At 43.9% G+C, this 19,939-nt stretch overlaps 1 protein-coding gene across 1 annotated transcript in view; it reads left to right on the forward strand.

Annotated features, from left to right (window-relative positions):
* The window catches only part of TRERF1 (transcriptional regulating factor 1), a 204,919-nt gene that overhangs the window by 136,329 nt on the left and 48,651 nt on the right, over positions 1-19,939 (forward strand). The window contains exons 3-6 of the mRNA XM_069768578.1: positions 4,428-4,558; positions 7,761-9,277; positions 16,838-16,881; positions 17,211-17,343. Coding sequence (XP_069624679.1) covers positions 7,988-9,277; positions 16,838-16,881; positions 17,211-17,343 — 1,467 coding nt within the window. The 5' untranslated portion in view covers positions 4,428-4,558; positions 7,761-7,987. The remainder of the gene's footprint in view (positions 1-4,427; positions 4,559-7,760; positions 9,278-16,837; positions 16,882-17,210; positions 17,344-19,939) is intronic.

The raw sequence follows: 19,939 nt of genomic DNA on the forward strand, positions 1-19,939 counted from the left end.
ATCTATCTAATATCTATGTAATATCTATCTATGTAATATCTATCTATCTAATATCTATCTATCTATCTATCTAATATCTATCTAATATCTATCTATCTAATATCTATCTATCTATCTATCTATGTAATATCTATCTATCTAATATCTATCTATCTATCTAATATCTATCTAATATCTATCTATCTAATATCTATCTATCTAATATCTATCTATCTAATATCTATCTATCTATCTCATATCTAATATCTATCTATCATATCTATCTATCATATCTATCTATCTATCTATCTATCTATCTATCTATCTATCTATCTATCTATCATATCTATCTATCCAATATCTATCTATCTAATATCTATCTATCTCATATCTAATATCTATCTATCTATCTATCTATCTATCTATCTATCTATCTATCTATCTATCTATCTATCTATCTGAGTGTGGGTTGGACAAATGTAAAAGAGGAGTTGGACAGAAATGACACCACAAATCTTTCTGAAGAGAGGAGGGAGGAGTTTGGGTGTTTTTGGAGTGGGTGTGCTAGATTCGGGCTTAGTGGCAGTGCAAAGCATCATGGAACTTGTAGTATTAGGGCACAATGAGGAAGTTGTCGATTAACCCCATGAGAGCTGAATCCAGCACTGAAGATGTGCTGCTACAGCATGATAACAGCTAATATTGCTAAAATAAACACAGTAGATGTTTTCAGTGGCACATAATAGCAAGATTTATGAAAAAAAACAAAAAACTTTATAGTAGTGGACAACTTCTTTAAGGAATGTACGGATCCGGGATTTTTTTTAGTTGGAGAGGGCAGGAGGCGGAAAGGAGTTGGATATGTAGTTTGAAAGAGAAAGCAGAGTAAAGGGTTATCACAAGGCAGCTATCTTGTGGGACTGGGGAGAGCGAACAGCCACTAACTTTAATGGATAGGTCTGTTGGTGGGGTTGAGTGAGATAGGGGAAAGATATGAATTTTTTTTTCTCCATGTTAAGTTTTAGAAATTGAGCAGAAGAGATGGATGAAATAGCCAATAAACATTGTGGTATTCTATTTACCAAGGAGGTGATATCAGGTCCAGAGATGCAGATCTGTGTGTCTTCATAATAAGAAATGATATTGAAAGCCATAGGACTCTGAGCTGTCCCAGGCCAAAGGTGTAGATAGACAAGAATAGGGGTCTTAGAATTGAACTTTGGAGGATACCGACAGATGGGGGGAGAGATGAGTAGGTGGTATGTGAGTGGCAGATGCTGAATGTAAGCTCTGTTAAATATGAACAGTAGTGATGAGCGAATATACTCGTTACTCGAGATTTCTCGAGCACGCTCGGGGGTCCTCCGAGTATTTTTTAGTACTCGGAGATTTAGTTTTTCTTGCCGCAGCTGAATGATTTACATCAGTTAGCCAGCATAAGTACATGTGGGGGTTGCCTGGTTGCTAGGGAATCCCCACATATACTTATGCTGGCTAAGAGATGTAAATCATTCAGCTGCGGGAAGAAAAACTAAATCTCCGAGCACTAAAAAATACTCGGAGGACCCCCGAGCGTGCTCGAGAAATCTCGAGTAACGAGTATATTCGCTCATCACTAATGAACAGATATAAGATAGAGCCGGGTCTGTGATGCCAAAAGATGAGAGAATCTGTTGTAAGAACGAATGGTCCATTGTGTCGAAGGCAGAGGATAGGTCCAGGTGGAGGAGGACATAATAGTGTTGCTTGGCTTTAGCAGTTAGTAGGTCATTAGTGACTTTAGTTAGGGCAATGTCGGTTGATTGATGCGGTTGGATGCCAGACAGTAACCGATCAACGAGGGAGCAGAAGGAGAGGTGGGGGGACCGTTCAAGAGGGACATGCTGTTTCAGTAGTTTTGAGAAATCCTGGAGAAGTGATATATTCTTCACATCCAAGAAAATCAGATCACGCTCCGATCAGAGTGTAATTAGCATAATTGTACCAATCTTCTCACATGAGAGAAAGACAGTCAGGGTCCTAGCCTATAGGTGAGTTGGGGGAAATTGCAGATGCCAGAACTTCTAGACAACAGCTATCTATTGTGTATGTGGGCCTTTTTGGTGTGTTCGGGATTTTACATGGGAATTGGAGACTATAGCTGTCACCCAATGTTGGCATTTTTAGCCAACTCACGTCTAGTGTAGATGACCAGCTTCAATGGTATGTATTTGCACTTAAGACCCAAACTTGGAAACTTTTTAAAAATTATTTGCAAAAACTTTACATGTTAAGAAAAAGTTAAGTATCGACCAATGAGGGATTTGTTAGCTGGCTGAGTCCTGTCTGAGTTCATGTGATATTTTCTTAACTGAAGCACTTTGAATTGGCTTCACCTTCATTCTACAGATATGACTGGGACAAGTCAAAACAATTATTGCTAGTTATTCTGTTTCCTGATGAGGTCGCGAAGTACATTTATGGCAAATTCTCAAAAGTCTGCTGAGTAACCCTAGCTTTTCTGGTTTTTCATGCTTTTTTAGATGTCATCATTTTGTGAAGTGCAAACCCTGTGCTTACAATTGCTTTGCTTGCAGACTTGTATCAGGTCCATCAGTCTCAGATAGATTATTGCCTCGGATGTAAATGACTTGGATCATTGTCATTTTGGCCTATGACAACTGTTCAGTAGATCTTCATAGTCACAAGCCAAAAAAACATGTTAACTGTACAGCACTTCAGCTATATTTGTGTCTCATTTGTGCATCATATGCTAGTAAAGGTTGAGAGGCTTTTGTATGGCTCTGTACAAAACCTGTGTGTAGACCCTTTACAGTGCAAAAGTTTATCATACTGCACTGCTTTATGTACTGCTGTGGAAGAGGGCACCCTTACCTCTTGGGCCTCTGTGCAATTGCACCAATGGTATGTCCACCCTTGGTGTGTCTACCATCTTGGCTCCTTCTTGCCCTCTGATCTGGTTCCAGTAACTACTATACCAATGATAAATCTGGCTTTGCAGAGAAGTGAAGTCTTGTCACTCTGACCTTGTTCTGCTCTGAATATTATCCAAGAGCAGCAGTCATAGGACAAAAGTATTAGAGTATTCTATGTGATGTGATGCATCTTCAGCCTGTCTCCCCTGCCTTCTGCTTGTGATAGGTTTCTATATTTCAGCTCTTACAAGCAGGAGTCAAGGAAGAAAGGCTGGAGCTGCATCTCATAGGAATACACTGATGATTGAGCATGCAGCACTCACAGATAGAATAGAAGTTAATGTAAATCAAGGAAGTTTTAAAACTTAAGACAGACAATCATTGTATGTTCGCTTGCATGTCCAATCAGATAATTATTGATTTTGTAGTTCCATGGTATCTGATTGAAAAGGCGTTTTTCACCCCCAAAACTTAAATTAAAACATTTATGCATTAATATAACTAACTTGGCCCTTGTAAAAATAATAACTTAAGTGCAGGTTTGACTATTCACTAATTTAATTTTGTGGAGGAAAAAAGGTTTTATCACATATGCAAATGAGGGGACCTTGGTGAACCCTGGGTGTTGCCGACGGCTCAGTGCACCGTTATTCCCTTTTAGTTACAACCCTCCACACCTACTCTGGTGTTGATTGAGAGCGCTCGCTTTGGAGCACTGCTAGGTAGGAATCCCCAACCCTGAATGCACGGATACTGGAGGACTCGCGAGCATACACGATGTTGGCGCAGACATACTCTCCTCTCTTTCCTGTCTGCAGTGATCTGCAGATGCTGACGGGTGCGGTATGGGAGAGGGCACACATTGACACTTGTGTTTTCAGGCACTTGGACCCTGCAGTGGCAGAGCAGGTGCGTTCTCATCTCCCTCTCCTGTTGATGGGATTTTGTGTGCAGCGAGCAGCAGACAGGAGAGAAGGATCAAAGCATGCCTGCACGTAACCTGTCAGCTCATTGATCCTGCCCGAACCAAGGACAGCATGAATCTGAGACGGGCTGCATTGTGTCTGCTGTGTCTGTTTTACTCTGAAACTGCAACGTATCTGAAAATATATACTTTAAAAATCTGGTCGCGGACTATGTGTCTCATACAACAAGTCTGAGGCTGCTCCTCAGTGGTTTCTCCCCTCCCTACTCCCCTTGATTGACAGGTATTACCCTATGCCTATATGTGCTTATAGGGAAAGACCTGCCAGTCAAACGGATAGGGGCAAGAAAAGTCACCGGGGACCTGCTTCTTGCACTAATCATTGGAGACGCATAGTCCCCGGCCGGCTTCTCAACATATGTTTTCTCTGCAATGTTTCTGTGTAGACATATAAATACAATAATGCAGCCAGTGTGTGATGCATAATACCTGTGTAAAGAAAAGGCGCCTTTATACAGCAGAATCCTGTAGAACAGTAATATGTTTTACTGAAAAAAACTTCTTAATTGATGTTTTATTTTTATTTTTTGTTTTTCGTGACCTTTTAGATTTGATGCATAACTCATAATTCGAGTGAAAAGGAGAAACATCCGAAATCTGATCTTGACAGCAGCTTCTCTTAAAGTAGTGACACCGTTCATCCTGGGAGAGGACTCCTATCGATAGAGGGGGAAAAAAGGTACGGCGTGCATTACACTCATGTCTTCAAACCTAAAACTTGAATGACTGCATGCAAACCTGATATTTAGTGCCTTGAATTAATGGCGTGACTTGCTAAGTTGTGTTCTGCTCTGTTCTCAATTAATGTCGCACATTTGTCGCCTACAGCCTTATCATATGGAGTCCTGTCCCCCCCGTCAACCAAACCCACCACCCCCAACTTTTCCGAATTGGCAAACTGGACATTTTGGATGTTTCATTGGCAGTGGGAAATAGACTAAGGGTAGGTGCACACGGTCAGTAAACGCTGCGGGATGGACGCTGCGTTCCTCCGCAGCCTCCAACCAGCAGCGTCCAGATGTTACAGCATGCATGCGTGCACCGACACCCGTGGCTCAGCTGCGGAGACTGACATGCGGCGGGTCAATAGCCAGCAGCCTTTTGGTCGCGGCGTTGCCAATTACTGAACGTGTGCACCTACCCTAACAGCTATTTTCTCTCTATGCTGAAATATATATTTATTCTACTCACTTACATAGCTCTAGACATCATCAGGGTCCTTATTGGGGTTCACAATCTAAACTCCCTATCTTTGGAGTACTCGGAGGATGGAGGACATCCACACAATATTGGGGAGAACATACAAACTCCTTGTAGATATCCTTTGGTAGGATTTGAAGCCCGGACCCCAGGACTGCAAAGCAACAGTGCTCATTACTGAGCCATCGTTCTGCCATATGAGACAGGTCACTGCCTCCCACAAAGTCAGCAAATGTCTGTACTGCCACTGTCATTTTTTATTTGTCCAAATTGACCAGTGAGCTATTCCCATTCACTTTATCACGCCGCCTTGTTACATGGAGCTTTGTCCTTATCAATCCAGTCACACCAGTGAACAGGTCACTGCCTCCCACAAGATCAGCACACTCCTCCTCTGCTGTTATCATTCTCGGGATCTGACCAGCTAAAGGTTTTCCTGTCTGTACTGAGTTGCTTCTCTCTGGAGTCTGAAAATCAGGTTATAAAACAATAAAATGGTATCTACAGTAAACGAATCACACAAATCTTCAGTAATGGATTCTTAATTATTTTACCGCAATAACTTTCAAAAGCATTTTCTAGTATGTATGCTGTTGTCGTGCAGCTAGAAGTCATAAAAAAAAGAGTTTATTTGGTTTGAGGCAGATATAATAGGGTTGTGTGCGGCCGTAAAAAATGTCTGCAAATGGCTTAGAATAGAAAAAAAAAAAAGAAGTCGCATTACACAAATGATTTTCTTGGGTCAATGAAACCTAGTTCTGCCACTTGTATTTTTATCTATTTGTTAAAACTATAGTAATACCTTAAATGTGAAAAGGAACCATCAGCTCAGCTGTCCAGGTGCACGGTAAAATAGTCCAGTAATAGCAACAGTCCAAACGATAGCCGGCATTCAGATCTTCTTAAAATAATTGCTTTATTGACCCAGTAGTATAAGGCTGTGTGTACACGTTGCTGATTTTTCGTGGTTTTTTCGCGTGCTTTTTTTCGCGATAAAAAACGCTATAAGACCCCCCAAAAAACTGCATACAATTAGCATCCCATCATTTAGAATGAATTCTGCATGTTTTGTGCAGATGATGCGTTTTTTGCGGATTTCCCACTATAAAATGCATTGGGAAATGTCCGGAAAAAAAAGCATCAAAAATGCGGCAAAAACACGCAAAAAAAAAACGCATGCAGATTTCTTTCAGAAAATTTCAGGTTTTTCTCAGGAATTTTCTGCAAGAAATCCTGAACGTGTGCACATAGCCTTAGGCTACTTTCACACTAGCGTCGGATTCGACCAGTCGCATTGCGTCGGGCCGAGATTCCGACGCTAGCGTTTGTTGTGCCGCACAACGGGTGCAGCGGATGCATTTCTCCGGCGCATCCGCTGCCCCATTGTAAGGTGCGGGGAGGTGGGGGCGGAGTTCCGGCCGCGCATGCGTGGTCGGAAAAAGTGGTCCGTTGGCTGCAAAAAACGTTACATTTAACGTTTTTTGCTCCCGGCGGTCCGCCACAACACGGCGCAACCGTCGCAAGGCGGTTGCGACATGTGTCAATACGTCGCAATGCGTCAGTAATGTAACTCTATGGGGCAAAAACGCATCCTGCAAACAACTTTGCAGGATGCGTTTTTTCCCCTAAACGACGCATTGCGACGTATTAAAAAAAAAAAAAACGCCAGTGTGAAAGTAGCCTTAAAGGCACAAAAAAAACAGTTGAACACAACAGCACCAAAATTAAAAAGGCAGAAAAAAAAATCTGCTGCGCTCCCAGGCAACATGTTTCAGACTTGCATCGTCCTTTGTCATGGATTGATAAAAGTACCATGTAGGTGTGAAACATGTTGCCTGAGAGCGCAGCAGATATTTCCTTTCTGCCTTTTTTTAATTTTGGTGCTGTTGCGTTTAACCATTTTTTGTGCCTTTTATACTATTGGATCAATAACGCAATTATTTTCGGAAGTTGTGAGTGCCGTCTATCGTTTGGACTGTTGCTATAGTCATTGTACTTCCGGTGACTACCCTTTTTGTCTTTGTACTCCTTGAATGGATAGTTACCGCTTTTTTCATGTGAATACCATTTTCACCCTTTAAAGCGAATGTGTCATCAGAAAACCATTTATTGGTCAAATCAAGTTTGTTTTCTTTATATTTTATCTTACTTTTTACGTTTTGCAATTTTTATTTTAAAATATCCTGAAATCTTGCAGTTTTTACTCTATAGCGAATGTTAGTTCGTTACTGCCTGTTCTATAGTGATCACTTTTCAGCAGACGTCACTATCATCACAGACATGATTACAGTGATTGGTAACACCTATGAATAGATCACACAGGATCCACCATTCACAATCGGTGATGGTTGTAGCTCACAGAATGTTTATTGCTCCTTATGGTCCATGTGACCAAGAATGCAGCAATCGCAATCCATATATCATTCACATGACCGCTGCGGACCATCACAATCTTCAAAGATAACGTTAGCAGGTATGGCATATGACCACCAAAGCCAGTGATTGGCTGCAGCTGTCACTTGAATGGTTAAAGGGATGTGATCGCTGTAGGAAGAGCAGTAGATCAAAGAGGTGAGTATAGTTGTATTTTTTTTCTTTTCTACTCTTGGCCATTTTTTTCCATAATGGGGCTGGTGCTTAATAATAATACATAGATAAGCAATTGCTCTTGGTTTTTGCAGATGGATGGATTTTCTACACGATTGCTGCGCTATTCAATATCGTCCCTTTCAGAAGAATCAAAGTCTTTTCCATTTGGAGATCTTTCACCGTTGTAACTAGAAGAATTGCTTCTTCCAACTAAATGGGCGCTCTTAATACCTAACTGCACACTTATTTTCTGCTCATCTCTCAGGGACCTTATTCTACATGGGCAGGGCTCCAACCAGATCTGGTCACTGCGATCACTATGGAAGAGCAGCAGATGTACAAGATGCCGCTCGGATCCCGCCGTAGCGATAGTTTCTACTATCAGCAAATGCAGCATCAGGCAAACAGCTATGACTCTCTGGACATGAACGCCTCCGAGTCGTCTTCATCTTCTCCTCACTTATCCCAAGATTCGCGAGACGTCACGATAAATCCTGTAGCTAAAAATGCTGGACAGGTCGAGGCGTCCAGAAGTTGGACGAATATAGGCAATCACACTCAGGGGGAGAATAATATTAATTGCTATGACCAAAGCTTACGATGGAACTCGCAGGTACAAACCGATCCCGCCTCTGGCGCCTACCAGATGTCTTACTATCCCGAACTTGATAATCGGCCAAAAGTGACCAGCAGAGCTTTACATAAACTGGATTCCTTCACGCAGGTGTTTTCTAGACAGAACTTAAGAATCCACGCCATGGCTCAGGGTTTACCAGAACAGTCGCTAGCGGACTGTGACAGTACTCTCAGGCAGCTGCTGTCTGTCAAATCAACTGGCGAGCAGCAAGTGCAACCTGCCACTATGGACAGGTATCCTCAGGTCTCTCAGCAGATGCATCAAAGCCTACCAAACCAAGAGCAAAAGCATCACCTGCCGCCCGTGCAGCAATCCCAGTCGCATTTTTACTATGATTACTTCCAGATGGATCCTTTAATGCAGCAAGGGCAGCAGTATGGACAGCAAGTGCAGTCGAATCAATCTGTGCAGCAAACGCGATATTACATGCAGAATCATCAGCCAGAACAGCATCGACTCTTACATCAGGCAGTAGAGCAGCAGGGCCCATTTTCCGGTCAGTCGTCGGATTTCTACCAAATTCAGTCAACAGGGCAAGAAATGCATCAGAACGTTTCGCAATCACATCTCCATCAAGTGCAACATCAACCAGCATTTCGCAGCTCCAAAGTCGAGCATTACACCACAAATCAGCCCCATGATTTGCAGCTGATTCAGCTAGGATCGGTGCCGCCGTATATGTTTCAGACCGCTTCAACAGTCAGGAATTCTTATAAATCTAATGCGACCCCGCAGCTGGCTCTTCATCAGGATCTCAGCCTTCAAAAGCCACATAAAAATGAATCTCAGCCGCAGGTTCTCATGGACAGATCTGTGGGGCCAGCAAATACAGACAACTTAAATAGCTATAGCCAGGAGAATTTGGGAATCATGGCGGACATTGCCCCACAACGACATGCTTTAACACAGGATGCCTCCTACTTGCTTAATAGTCAAAGTGCACTTCATTCTCCGAGTACGGTGTGGCCACAGGTAGAGTGCTTATTAATGATGTGATGTCGTTAGCATGCTATTGCAATTATCTTACTGGTTATATATTGTTTAGCTTGCAAAGACGAAGACCAATAGTATGGTAAATTCCAACCCAGAGATGGGGCATCGGTCACCCATCTGATGTAGAATGGAGCCTCCCAACTATGCCCTGACGATCTCTATTCGAGCAGTTGGCATCTCAACTCTTGAGCCTTATGTTTTTAGGAGAGCGTTGTCTGGCAGCAGCTTGGTCATGTGTATAGGGAACTTTGGCCGACAACTATCTCATGCTTGTGGCCAGCTTTACAGCGGCCTCTGCATTTGTCATATCCCAAAGCCTATTGGTACCTGCCAGATGTAGTCTCTGATAGGGAGCCTGTGATATAACATGGACAGCCGGTGATAATACACTACGGTCGTGGTTTTCACAATGTTGGCTGCTGTAGTTGTTTTTGATCTTTGTACTTCAGTAACATCTGACTAAATTATGAGAATTTTTTTTTTACACTTTGAATGATAAATACATCAAGTTTATGTAAAGATTCAATATTTCCAGTGCTGACCAGTATTTTTCAAGACCTCTGCCTTTCATGCGGCAGCTGGATATCAGATTATTATTTATTATTATAGCTCCATTTATTCCATGGGGTATACATAGTAAAAACAAGTACAATAATCTTAAACAATACAGGTCACAACTGATACAGGAGGAGAGAGGACGCTGCCCGCGAGGGCTCACAATCTATAAGGGATGGGTGAGGATAAAGTAGGTGAAGGTAGAGCTGGTCGTGCAGCGATTAGGTCAATCGGTGGTTACTGCGGTTTGTAGGCTTGTCAAAAGAGGTGGGTCTTCAGGTTCTTTTTGAAGGTTTCGATGGTAGGCGAGAGTCTGATATGTTGCTGTAGAGAGTTCCAGAGTAGGGGGGATGTGCGAGAGAAATCTTGTATGCGATTGTGGGAAGAGGAGATAAGAGGGGAGTAGAGAAGGAGATCTTTTGAGGATCGGAGGTTGCGTGCAGGTAAGTACCGGGAGATGAGGTCACTGATGTATATAGGAGACAGGATGTGGATGCTTTGTATGTCATGATTAGGGTTTTGTTCTGGAGTCTCTTGGTAATGCGGAGCCAGTGAAGGGATCTCGTCCCTCTCCTCTCCTAGTGTGCAGCCCCCACTCCACAAACTCACTCACCCTCGCAGAAATCTCAAACCTCTCAACTTACAGTCACTCTCGGAGTCCCTTCTCCCTCTCACAGACATAGCTTCCCTTCATGACACAGATGCTGCTGCCACTTTTTATAACACCACACTAACATCAACACTCAATTCGGCCGCCCCGCTCATGCATAGTAAAACTCGTACAATTAACAGGCAGCCCTGGCTGACCAGCCTGACCAAAGAATTGAGACAGGCTTCCAGGATTGCTGAGCGGAGATGGAAGCAATCCCACTCTGCCGACCACTTCACTGCATACCAGCAGTCCCTCGCCAGCTTCAAGTCTACGCTCACTGCCGCAAAACAAACTTACTTCTCATCTCTCATATCCTCCCTGACTCACAACCCTAAACAGCTTTTCAACACTTTCAATTCTCTACTCCGTCCCCCAGCACCTCCCCCCTCCCTCCTCATTTCTGCTGATGACTTCGCCTCTTTCTTTAAACAGAAGATCGATACGATCAGAGAAAGCTTTGGCCCACAGCGCCCACTACCCCTCTTAGCTCCTCAACCCTGCTCCTCAAAAACCAGCTTCTCCACCATGACAGAAGATCAGCTCTCCACCCCCCTGTCAAGATCACACCTCACCACCTTCACGCTTGACCTGCTCCCATCCCACCTCATCCCTAACCTTTCCACGGTCTTCATCCCAACCCTAACGCACCTCTTCAACCTCTCACTCACAGCTGTTGTCTTCCCCTCATCCTTCAAGCATGCCAAGATCACACCCATCCTCAAAAAGCCCTCCCTCTACCCATCCTCTGTGTCTAGCTATCGCCCAATATCTCTTCTCCCTTATGCCTCCAAATTGCTGGAGCAACACGTCCATCTTGAACTGTCCTCCCACTTCTCCTCCTGCTCCCTCTTTGATCGGTTACAATCAGGCTTCCGTTCCCATCACTCTACTGAAACTGCCCTAACTAAAGTCACCAATGACCTACTAACTGCCATGAGCAAGCGACACTACTCTGTCCTCCTTCTCCTGGACCTGTCTTCTGCCTTTGACACTGTAGACCACTCCCTTTTACTACAAATCCTCTCATCTCTTGGCATCACAGACTTGGCCCTTTCCTGGATCTCATCATATCTGACAGACCGAACATTGTGTCTCCCTCCCCCACACCACCTCCTCACTTCGCCCCTTGTCAGTCGGTGTTCCTCAAGGCTCTGTTCTAGGACCCCTACTCTTCTCCATCTACACTTTCGGCCTGGGACAGCTCATAGAATCCCACGGTTTGCAGTACCATCTCTACGCTGATGACACGCAAATTTACCTCTCCGGACCTGACCTCTCCTCCTTATTTACCAAAATCCCGCACTGTCTGTCTGCCATTTCAGCCTTCTTTTCTGCTCGCTTTCTACAACTGAACATGGACAAAACAGAATTCATCATCTTTCCCCCATCTCACTCTACCCCTCCACCAGACCTATCCATCAATGTCAATGGCTGCTCACTATCCCCAGTCCCACACGCCCGGTGCCTCGGGGTGATCCTCGACTCTGCCCTCTCTTTCAAGCCACATATCCAAGCCCTTGCCTCCTCCTGTCGTCTCAAACTCAAAAATATTTCCCGGATCCGTGCTTTCCTTGACCGCAACACTGCAAAAACGCTAGTGCATGCCCTTATCATCTCCCGCCTCGACTACTGCAACCTCCTACTCTCTGGACTCCACTCTGGCACCACGCCAATCCATCCTACACTCTGCTGCCCGACTAATCCACCTGTCCCCCCGCTATTCCCCAGCCTCTCCCCTGTGTCAAGCCCTTCACTGGCTTCCTATCGCCCAGAGACTCCAGTTCAAAACCCTCACACTGACATACAAAGCCATCCACAACCTGTCTCCTCCATACATCTGTGACATGGTCTCCCGCTACCTACCTACACGCAACCTCCGATCCTCTCAAGATCTCCTTCTCTACTCCCCTCTCATCTCTTCTTCCCATAACCGCATCCAAGACTTCTCCCGTGCTTCCCCCATACTCTGGAACTCTCTACCCCAACACATCAGACTCGCGCCTACCATAGAATCCTTCAAAAAGAACCTGAAGACTCATCTCTTCCGACAAGCCTACAGCCTGCGGTGATCCTCAACCTACTGAACAGCCGCACAGCCAGCTCTTCCCTCTCCTAGTGTATCCTCACCCATCCCCTGCAGACTGTGAGCCCTCGCGGGCAGGGTCCTCCCTCCTTATGTACTCGTGTGCCTTGTTATCTGCTCATGTTTAATGTATTTGTCTATATTTGCCCCGTATTCACATGCAAAGCGCCATGGAATAAATGGCGCTATAAAAATGTATAATAATAATAATAACTGACAGAGGGGAGAGACCGGGGAATAGCGGGGGGACAGGTGGATTAGTCAGGCAGCTGAGTTTAGAATAGATTGGAGGGGTGCGAGAGTGTTCGAGGGGAGGCCACAGAGCAGGAGGTTACAGTAGTCGAGGCGAGAGATGATGAGGGCATGGACTAGGGTTTTTGCAGATTCTTGGTTTAGGAATGTACGGATCCCTGAAATATTTTTGAGTTGAAGGCGGCAGGAAGTGGAAAGGGCTTGGATATGTGGTTTGAAGGAGACATCAGTGTCCAGGATTACCCCGAGACAGAAAGCTTGTGGGACTGGGGAGAGTGGACAGCCATTTACTGTAATGGATAGGTTTGTTGGGGGGGTCGCGTGAGATGGGGGAAAGACGATGAATTCTGTTTTGTCCATGTTAAGTTTTAGACATCTAGTGGAGAAGAATGATGAAATAGCGGATAGACATTGAGGGATTCTGGTTAGTAGGGTGGTGATATCTGGTCCAGAGATGTAGATCTGCGTGTCGTCAGCATAGGGATGACACTGAAAACCGTGAGATTCTATGAGCTGTCCCAGGCCAAAGGTGTAGATGGAGAAGAGCAGGGGCCCTAGAACTGAACCTTGCAGGACTCCGACAGGTAGGGGGCGAGGTGAGGAGGTGGTGTGTGAGTGGGAGATGCTGAATGTCCAGTTTTTTAGGTATGACGAGATCCAGGATAGAGCCAAGTCTGTGATGCCAAGGGATGAGAGGGTCTGTAATAATAGGGAATGGTCCACTGTGTCAAAGGCAGAGGACAGGTCCAGGAGGAGGAGGATAGAGTAGTGTCGCTTGCTCTTGGCGGTTAATAGGTCATTGGTGACCTTAGTTAGGGCTGTTTCACTGGAATGGTGTGACCGGAAGCCAGATTGTAAGCGGTCGAAGAGGGAGCAGGAAGAGATGGGAGGACAGTTCAAGATGGTTGTGTTGTTCCAGTAGTTTTGAGGCATAGGGGAGAAGTGATATATGGCGATAACTAGATACAGAGGATGGGTCAAGAGAGGGCATTTTGAGGATAGGTGTGATTGAGGCATGTTTAAAGCTTGAGGGGAAAACACCAGTTGTTAGTGATAGGTTGAAGAGATGGGTTAGGGTTGGGATGAAGACTGTGGCGAGGTTTGGGATGAAGTGGGATGGGATCGGATCAAGAGCACATGTGGTGAGATGCGATATTGAGAGTAGAGTAGAGAGTCGATCTTCTTTCATGGTGGAGAAGTTGGTTTTGAGGTGGAGGGCTGGGCTGTTGGGAGGAAGGGCTCTGGGGGTTGTTGACTAAAACTGTCTCTGATGTTATCAATCTTCTGCTTGAAAAATGAGGCAAAGTCTTCCGCTGACATAAGTGGTGAGGGAGGAGGTGTTGGAGGACGGAGGAGAGAATTGAAGGTGTTGAATAACTGTTTAGGGTTGTGAGACAGGGAGGATATGAGAGATGAGAAGTAGGTTTGTTTCGCTGTGGCGAGTGAGGTCTTGAAAGTAGTGAGATTCTGGTCCAAATCCTGACTGATGACCACCATTCTTGTCTCATTAGTGCTTGGAGTTTATAACAATTTATGTGTTTATATTTGTCCTCCTGCTTTTTGACGATTGACCACAGGTTTTCAATGGAATCTAGGGAGGAGTATCCTGGCCATGGAACTGACTTTTCAATGTTTTGTTCTTCGAGCCACTTAGGCTACGTTCAGACTAGCGTTGTGCGCCGCTGCGTCGGCGACGCAACGCACGACGCACGCAAAAACGCTGCGTTTTGCGACGCGTGCGTCGTTTTTTGCCGAAAATCGGACGCAAGAAAAATGCAACTTGTTGCGTTTTCTTGGTCCGATGCTTGCGGCAAAAAAGACGCATGCGTCGCAAAACGCAACAAACAAAAACGCATGCGTCCCCCATGTTAAACATAGGGGCGCATGACGCGTGCGTCGCCGCTGCGTCGCCCGACGCTAACCCGACGCACACTAGCACAACGCTAGTCTGAACGTAGCCTTAGCTATCACTTTTACCTTCTGACAAGGTCTCCATCATGCTGGAAAAAGCATTGTTCATCAACGAATTGCTCTAGGATCGTTGACAGAAGTTGCTCTTGGAGGAGATTTAGTTTCCATTCTTTATTCATGGCAGAGTTGTTAGACGAAATTGTGAGTGAGCCCCCTCCATGGATGAAAAGCCCCCACACATGAATGGTCTCAGGATGCTTTACAGTTGGCAGACGCAGGACTCATGGAAGCATTCATGGCTTTTTCTCTGGACAATTATTCTTCCAGATGTCCCAAACAGTTTGTAGAGGGGCTTCATTAGAGAAAATAACTTTACCCCGGTCCTCTGCAGTCCAATCCCTGTACTTCCTGCAAGGTTATTTTCTCTTATGAAGCCCACTTTAGAATGTTTGCGACATCTGGAAGAATTCCAGCATGATAGAAATCATGTGACAAGGTAAAAGAGATAACTAAGTGGCTCTGTAAACAAAACATTGACATTTCGGGTCCATGGCCAGGAAACTCCCCTGATCTCAATACCATTGAGAACCTGTGGTCAGTCCTTAATATGTGGGAGGACAAGCAAAAATACAGAAATTGTGACAAACTCTAAGCACTGATTATGCAAGAATGGGCTGTCACCAGTCAGGATTTGGCCCAAAAGCTTATACCCAGCTACCTGGTTCAAAGGGCAGAAGTCTGGAAAAATTAAGCTCAACACTATAAATTGTTACGATTCCATCTATCAGTATGTCTGGATTCAATGAATGACAGTTTTGCTGTCCAATCTAGGATAGGGGTGTGCTGAGCTGTCAGTATGGCTATTGACAGCTCAGCTGTCCAATCGGATGCTGGGGCGTGCAGAACTGTCAGTGTCCGGAGTGACGGTTTAGCCTATCCTTCATCCATGTGTCTCTTGTTCAAAGTAATTACCTGGCTATTTAGCTGGCTCTCTGCCTTAGATTGCTGCCAATTGTAGCTTTTCTCAAGTCGTGTGTATGCTCTGTTCTCCTTGTATTCTAATCTTTACTGCTCAACCTTGGATTTGCCTTGACCATCCCTTTGCCTAGCCATTTTGTTGGGATCCGCTACCTTCTTAGAATTATGACTCTGAACTGTACTGTCAATGCTGTACCCTCCTGGCTTTTCATCTCGGACCTCTTGACTACTCAGCCTCACTGCTTCTTCGTGAGTAGTGACTAGCATCACCTAAATATTGAGTCTTGGCATAAACTTAATATATTTGCCAATAAAAGTTTAAAGACTCGTGAAATATTTCTCATTGTATTTTAGTAACCGTCAAAACATCCAACTAAAACACTGACACAGCAAACTTTGTAAAAACACAAATTTGTGTCAGTCTCAAAACTTTTATCTGTGACTGTGCTATATTTAAATAATAAAGATTAATATCTATGCAGTCAAGAGATCAAATTTTCAGGTCCTTTTTTGAGACCAATATGCAGAAAATTGCATTCAATTGTTTGAAAATATAAAAATAAATTACGGTAACAAAATTTACCTATAAAATTGGTTTTGTTTGGAAAAACAACAAACTTCCCTGACCATATATGACTGATATAATATATTTCATGACAAAAGGAATTGACTAGGATAGGGATTTATATTGTATTTTCTAGTGAAAAGGTGGGGCCACTAGTTTGTTAGAAGGGTGTCAACTTGGTAAAATGGTGTCCTTCTGCTAGGATCTATTGGATAAAACTGATAGCCAGTGTCCTTTTTACCTGCAGTGCCTCCGCAGGACATAAGAAGTATTACACCGTCCCTATTGAAACTGTCTGTTTACTGGAAAGAGATCTCAGGTCCATGGGTTATGTCTGGTATAGCTGATCAACTAAGCTACGGTACCAGACACAGCCCATGGACGAGAGTGTTGGTGTCTTTTTGTTTGTTTGTTTTTTTTTTTTTTCAAATTAATGAGGAATAAGTATTGCTATTTTACGTTGCATCCTATCATGAATACATTCTCTCGGACTATGCCATCACTGTACATAAATGCTTTTATTACTTTTTTTTTTTATTGTAGCATGTGTCCGATGGGAAAGTCCAGACCATTTCTCCAGCCAGCAGGTACATTCAAAGCACCAAACCTGGATTTTGGGGTCCTTGGTTCATATATGTAAATAATGTAAATGGAACGTATACATGATATAGGTTTAGCACTGGGCCCAATCTTGTATGCGATCATATTATAACAGGTCCCCTATCTGCCATTTCTAATGCCGGTTTCTTAATATTTGACTGATGGACCTTTGCTCCCCCTAACAGTTATAAGGCTCATGTATAAAATATATGGTAAAATATCAAAAGTGCCATTCTGCACACACCCAAAAAAAAACAAAAAAACTTTCTGATCATTTTACTTTTTTTTTTTTTTTCAATTTTGGAAAATAAACTAGCAAGTTCTTCCTGGATGAATCTAAAAGCCGACTCACATGCTCCATATGCTTCAAGGAGTTCAGGAGCCTTCCGGCCCTGAATGGCCACCTGAGGTCACACGGAGGGGTGCGAACCACGGCAGCCCTGAAACCGGTAAGATTATGTTGTCTTTGTTGCATCTACTGCATGTCTCGCTTCTGTCGGACTGAACAGCCCACTAGTATTTTTCCTAGTTCTAATATTTTTTTTTTTGTCTGCCATCAGATGAGGCTGCTGATAGTGCTTGCCGTCCTGTGCTTTGCTTTCTGTAAGCTTGCAAATACAGTAGTGTGCAAAAGTTTTAGGCAGGCGTGGAAAAAAAAATGTTGGAAAGTAAGAATGCTTCCCAAAATAAATAAAAAATAGTTTTATGTTTTATCAGTTAACAAAATGCAAAGTGAATGGAAAAATAAGAGAAAACTAAATGAAATAAATGTTTGGTGTGACCACCCTCCTCTGTCAAAACCGCAACACTTCTGACTGGCTCAAAATTTATTCTGAAGCATAAGTGACCCAAAACGTACAGCCAATGTCATTAAAGCGGTTGTCTGGTCCTAATTGATAAGTCTGCAGTCATTCTGTGTGACATCAGGCTTATGAATCCCCCCTTCGCACACACTTTGGTTTCTGAGGTGGGACCAGGGGGGATATATGAGTTATACATGCTCGCGGCCTCCCTCTCCCCATACAATTGTATAGAGTCAAGGCCACACTCCGACTAGTGACTCAGCCGGGAGTATGTATAATACATACCCTCCGGTAGCAGTGCGTGTGCTGGGGGGGATTCATAAACCTGCAGTCACAAAGAGGGACTTCTGACTTATCCATTTGGACCGGAAAACCCGTTTAAGAACTCACAAGAGCATAAAGATGAACAAGAATGAGTTTGGCCTTGAGACATCCGGGGGTTATCAATATGCACAAGTTTGACATGCCTTTGTGGCTCAGAATAAGGCTAGGTTCACATTGCGTTAGTGTGTATCCGCTAACGGAATCCGTTACATAGCGCCACTAACGCGCACCCATTGACCGCAATGTATGTAACGCATCCCTAACGCATGCCATTTTTGGCATGCGTTAGCGATGCTCCGCTATTTTGTGACGGACCTTGAACGCTGTCTGCAGCCTTTTTGGGTCCGTTCTCGCTAGCGCAGATCGGGCATCTGCGCTAGCGCGATCGCTAATCACGATCCCTTTTTGGACATTGCGTTAACGCAGTCCGTTAGTGCAGTCCGTTTAGCGCATACGCTAACGCAATTTGAACCTAGCCTAAGGGGGATTGCCTCAAAGTGACTTAGTATTGGAATATATCTGCGGAGTGGGGACATCGAGGGGTGTTATCTCTTCCCTACATAAGGACTTACTCCACACTTACTTATCGGGATATCTGTTTGGGGCGAGGGCTAAATGGGAAAGAGAGTTGGGTCGCTTGGAGGATGAAACATGGGAATCTGGTTTAGAATGGGTACCGAAGCCATCAATGAATGAGCCGTATAGACTTTCTCAGCTTTACGTTATACACAGAGTATATAGGTCTCCGGATGTCCTATACAGAGCTGGGTTGAGATCCGATTCGGAATGCCCTAGGTGTAGGAATGATGATGCTGGAATGTTTCACATACTCTGGTCGTGTCCGAGGTTGACTCTTTTTTGGTTAGTGGTTCTCAGCCGGATAGAAGGGGCGTACAGATGTGTAATTCCAATGGAACCAGTGGTGTGCGTGCTGGGATATGTGGATGAGATAACTGTAGATAACAAGTTGAAAATAGCAATCGCCAGACTGCTATACATGGCTCGGAAGGTCATAGCCAGAAATTGGATCAAAGAGGAGCCTCCCTCGAGGGGCGAATACATCAATTATGTGGGGAAGGTCATACCCTTAGAATAGGGAGTATATGAGAAAAGAGGGAAAATGGCCTTGTATGACAAATTGTGGACGCCTTGGTTGGAATTGGGTTCGAAGGAGATTAAGGAAAAATAGGCCCGAGGAGGTTTCGCCTATAAAATAATGGTCTATAGATTCATAGTGAAGGACACTATATTATACTAAAGTATATACTGCTATAAGACATGTTAAAAAAAGGACGTGATCTAAGTGGGAAAGGGGGGAGGGATGGGGATGAAGGGGGGGATGGGTAAAGGGGGGTTAATGCTGGGGGAGGAATTGAAAAACACATGTATTATTGTTAAATGTTTTATTGCATTTTACAATCAATAAAAACTGTTTGAATTAAAAAAAAAAAATGAACAAGAAGTCCTTGAAGAAATGATACTACCCTGGTGTCACATCATCCACTCTGTCTGGAATGACTTGACAGATGGATATACATAAGAAGATCTGTGGTTAGTTTTCCAAGATGTTTGGTGAGTTTCTTCAAAAGCTGTGTGCAAGTGTATCTTGAAGAATTTATGCTGAGAAAATTTGGATTTAGATTTCTATTTTGCTCCTACACTTTGCATGTTATTAACTGATAAAAAAATAAACCCTTAACACTTCTATTTTGAGTGGATTCTTACTTTGTGGCATTTTTTCCACAACTGCCTAAATCTTGTTAATTGTACTCTATAGCTACTGGTTACCATCCAGTCAGGAATTGTCTTATTCCCGTGTACCCAGGTATTTCTAGTAATGTTTGCAATGAAGAAATTTCTAGATGAACGTCCAATGACGTGACCTTGGCAGTGATAATGATACAGTACCGATCGGTGG

This window comes from Ranitomeya imitator, chromosome 5 (assembly GCF_032444005.1).
Source record: "Ranitomeya imitator isolate aRanImi1 chromosome 5, aRanImi1.pri, whole genome shotgun sequence".
Classification (NCBI taxonomy): Eukaryota; Metazoa; Chordata; class Amphibia; order Anura; family Dendrobatidae; genus Ranitomeya; species Ranitomeya imitator.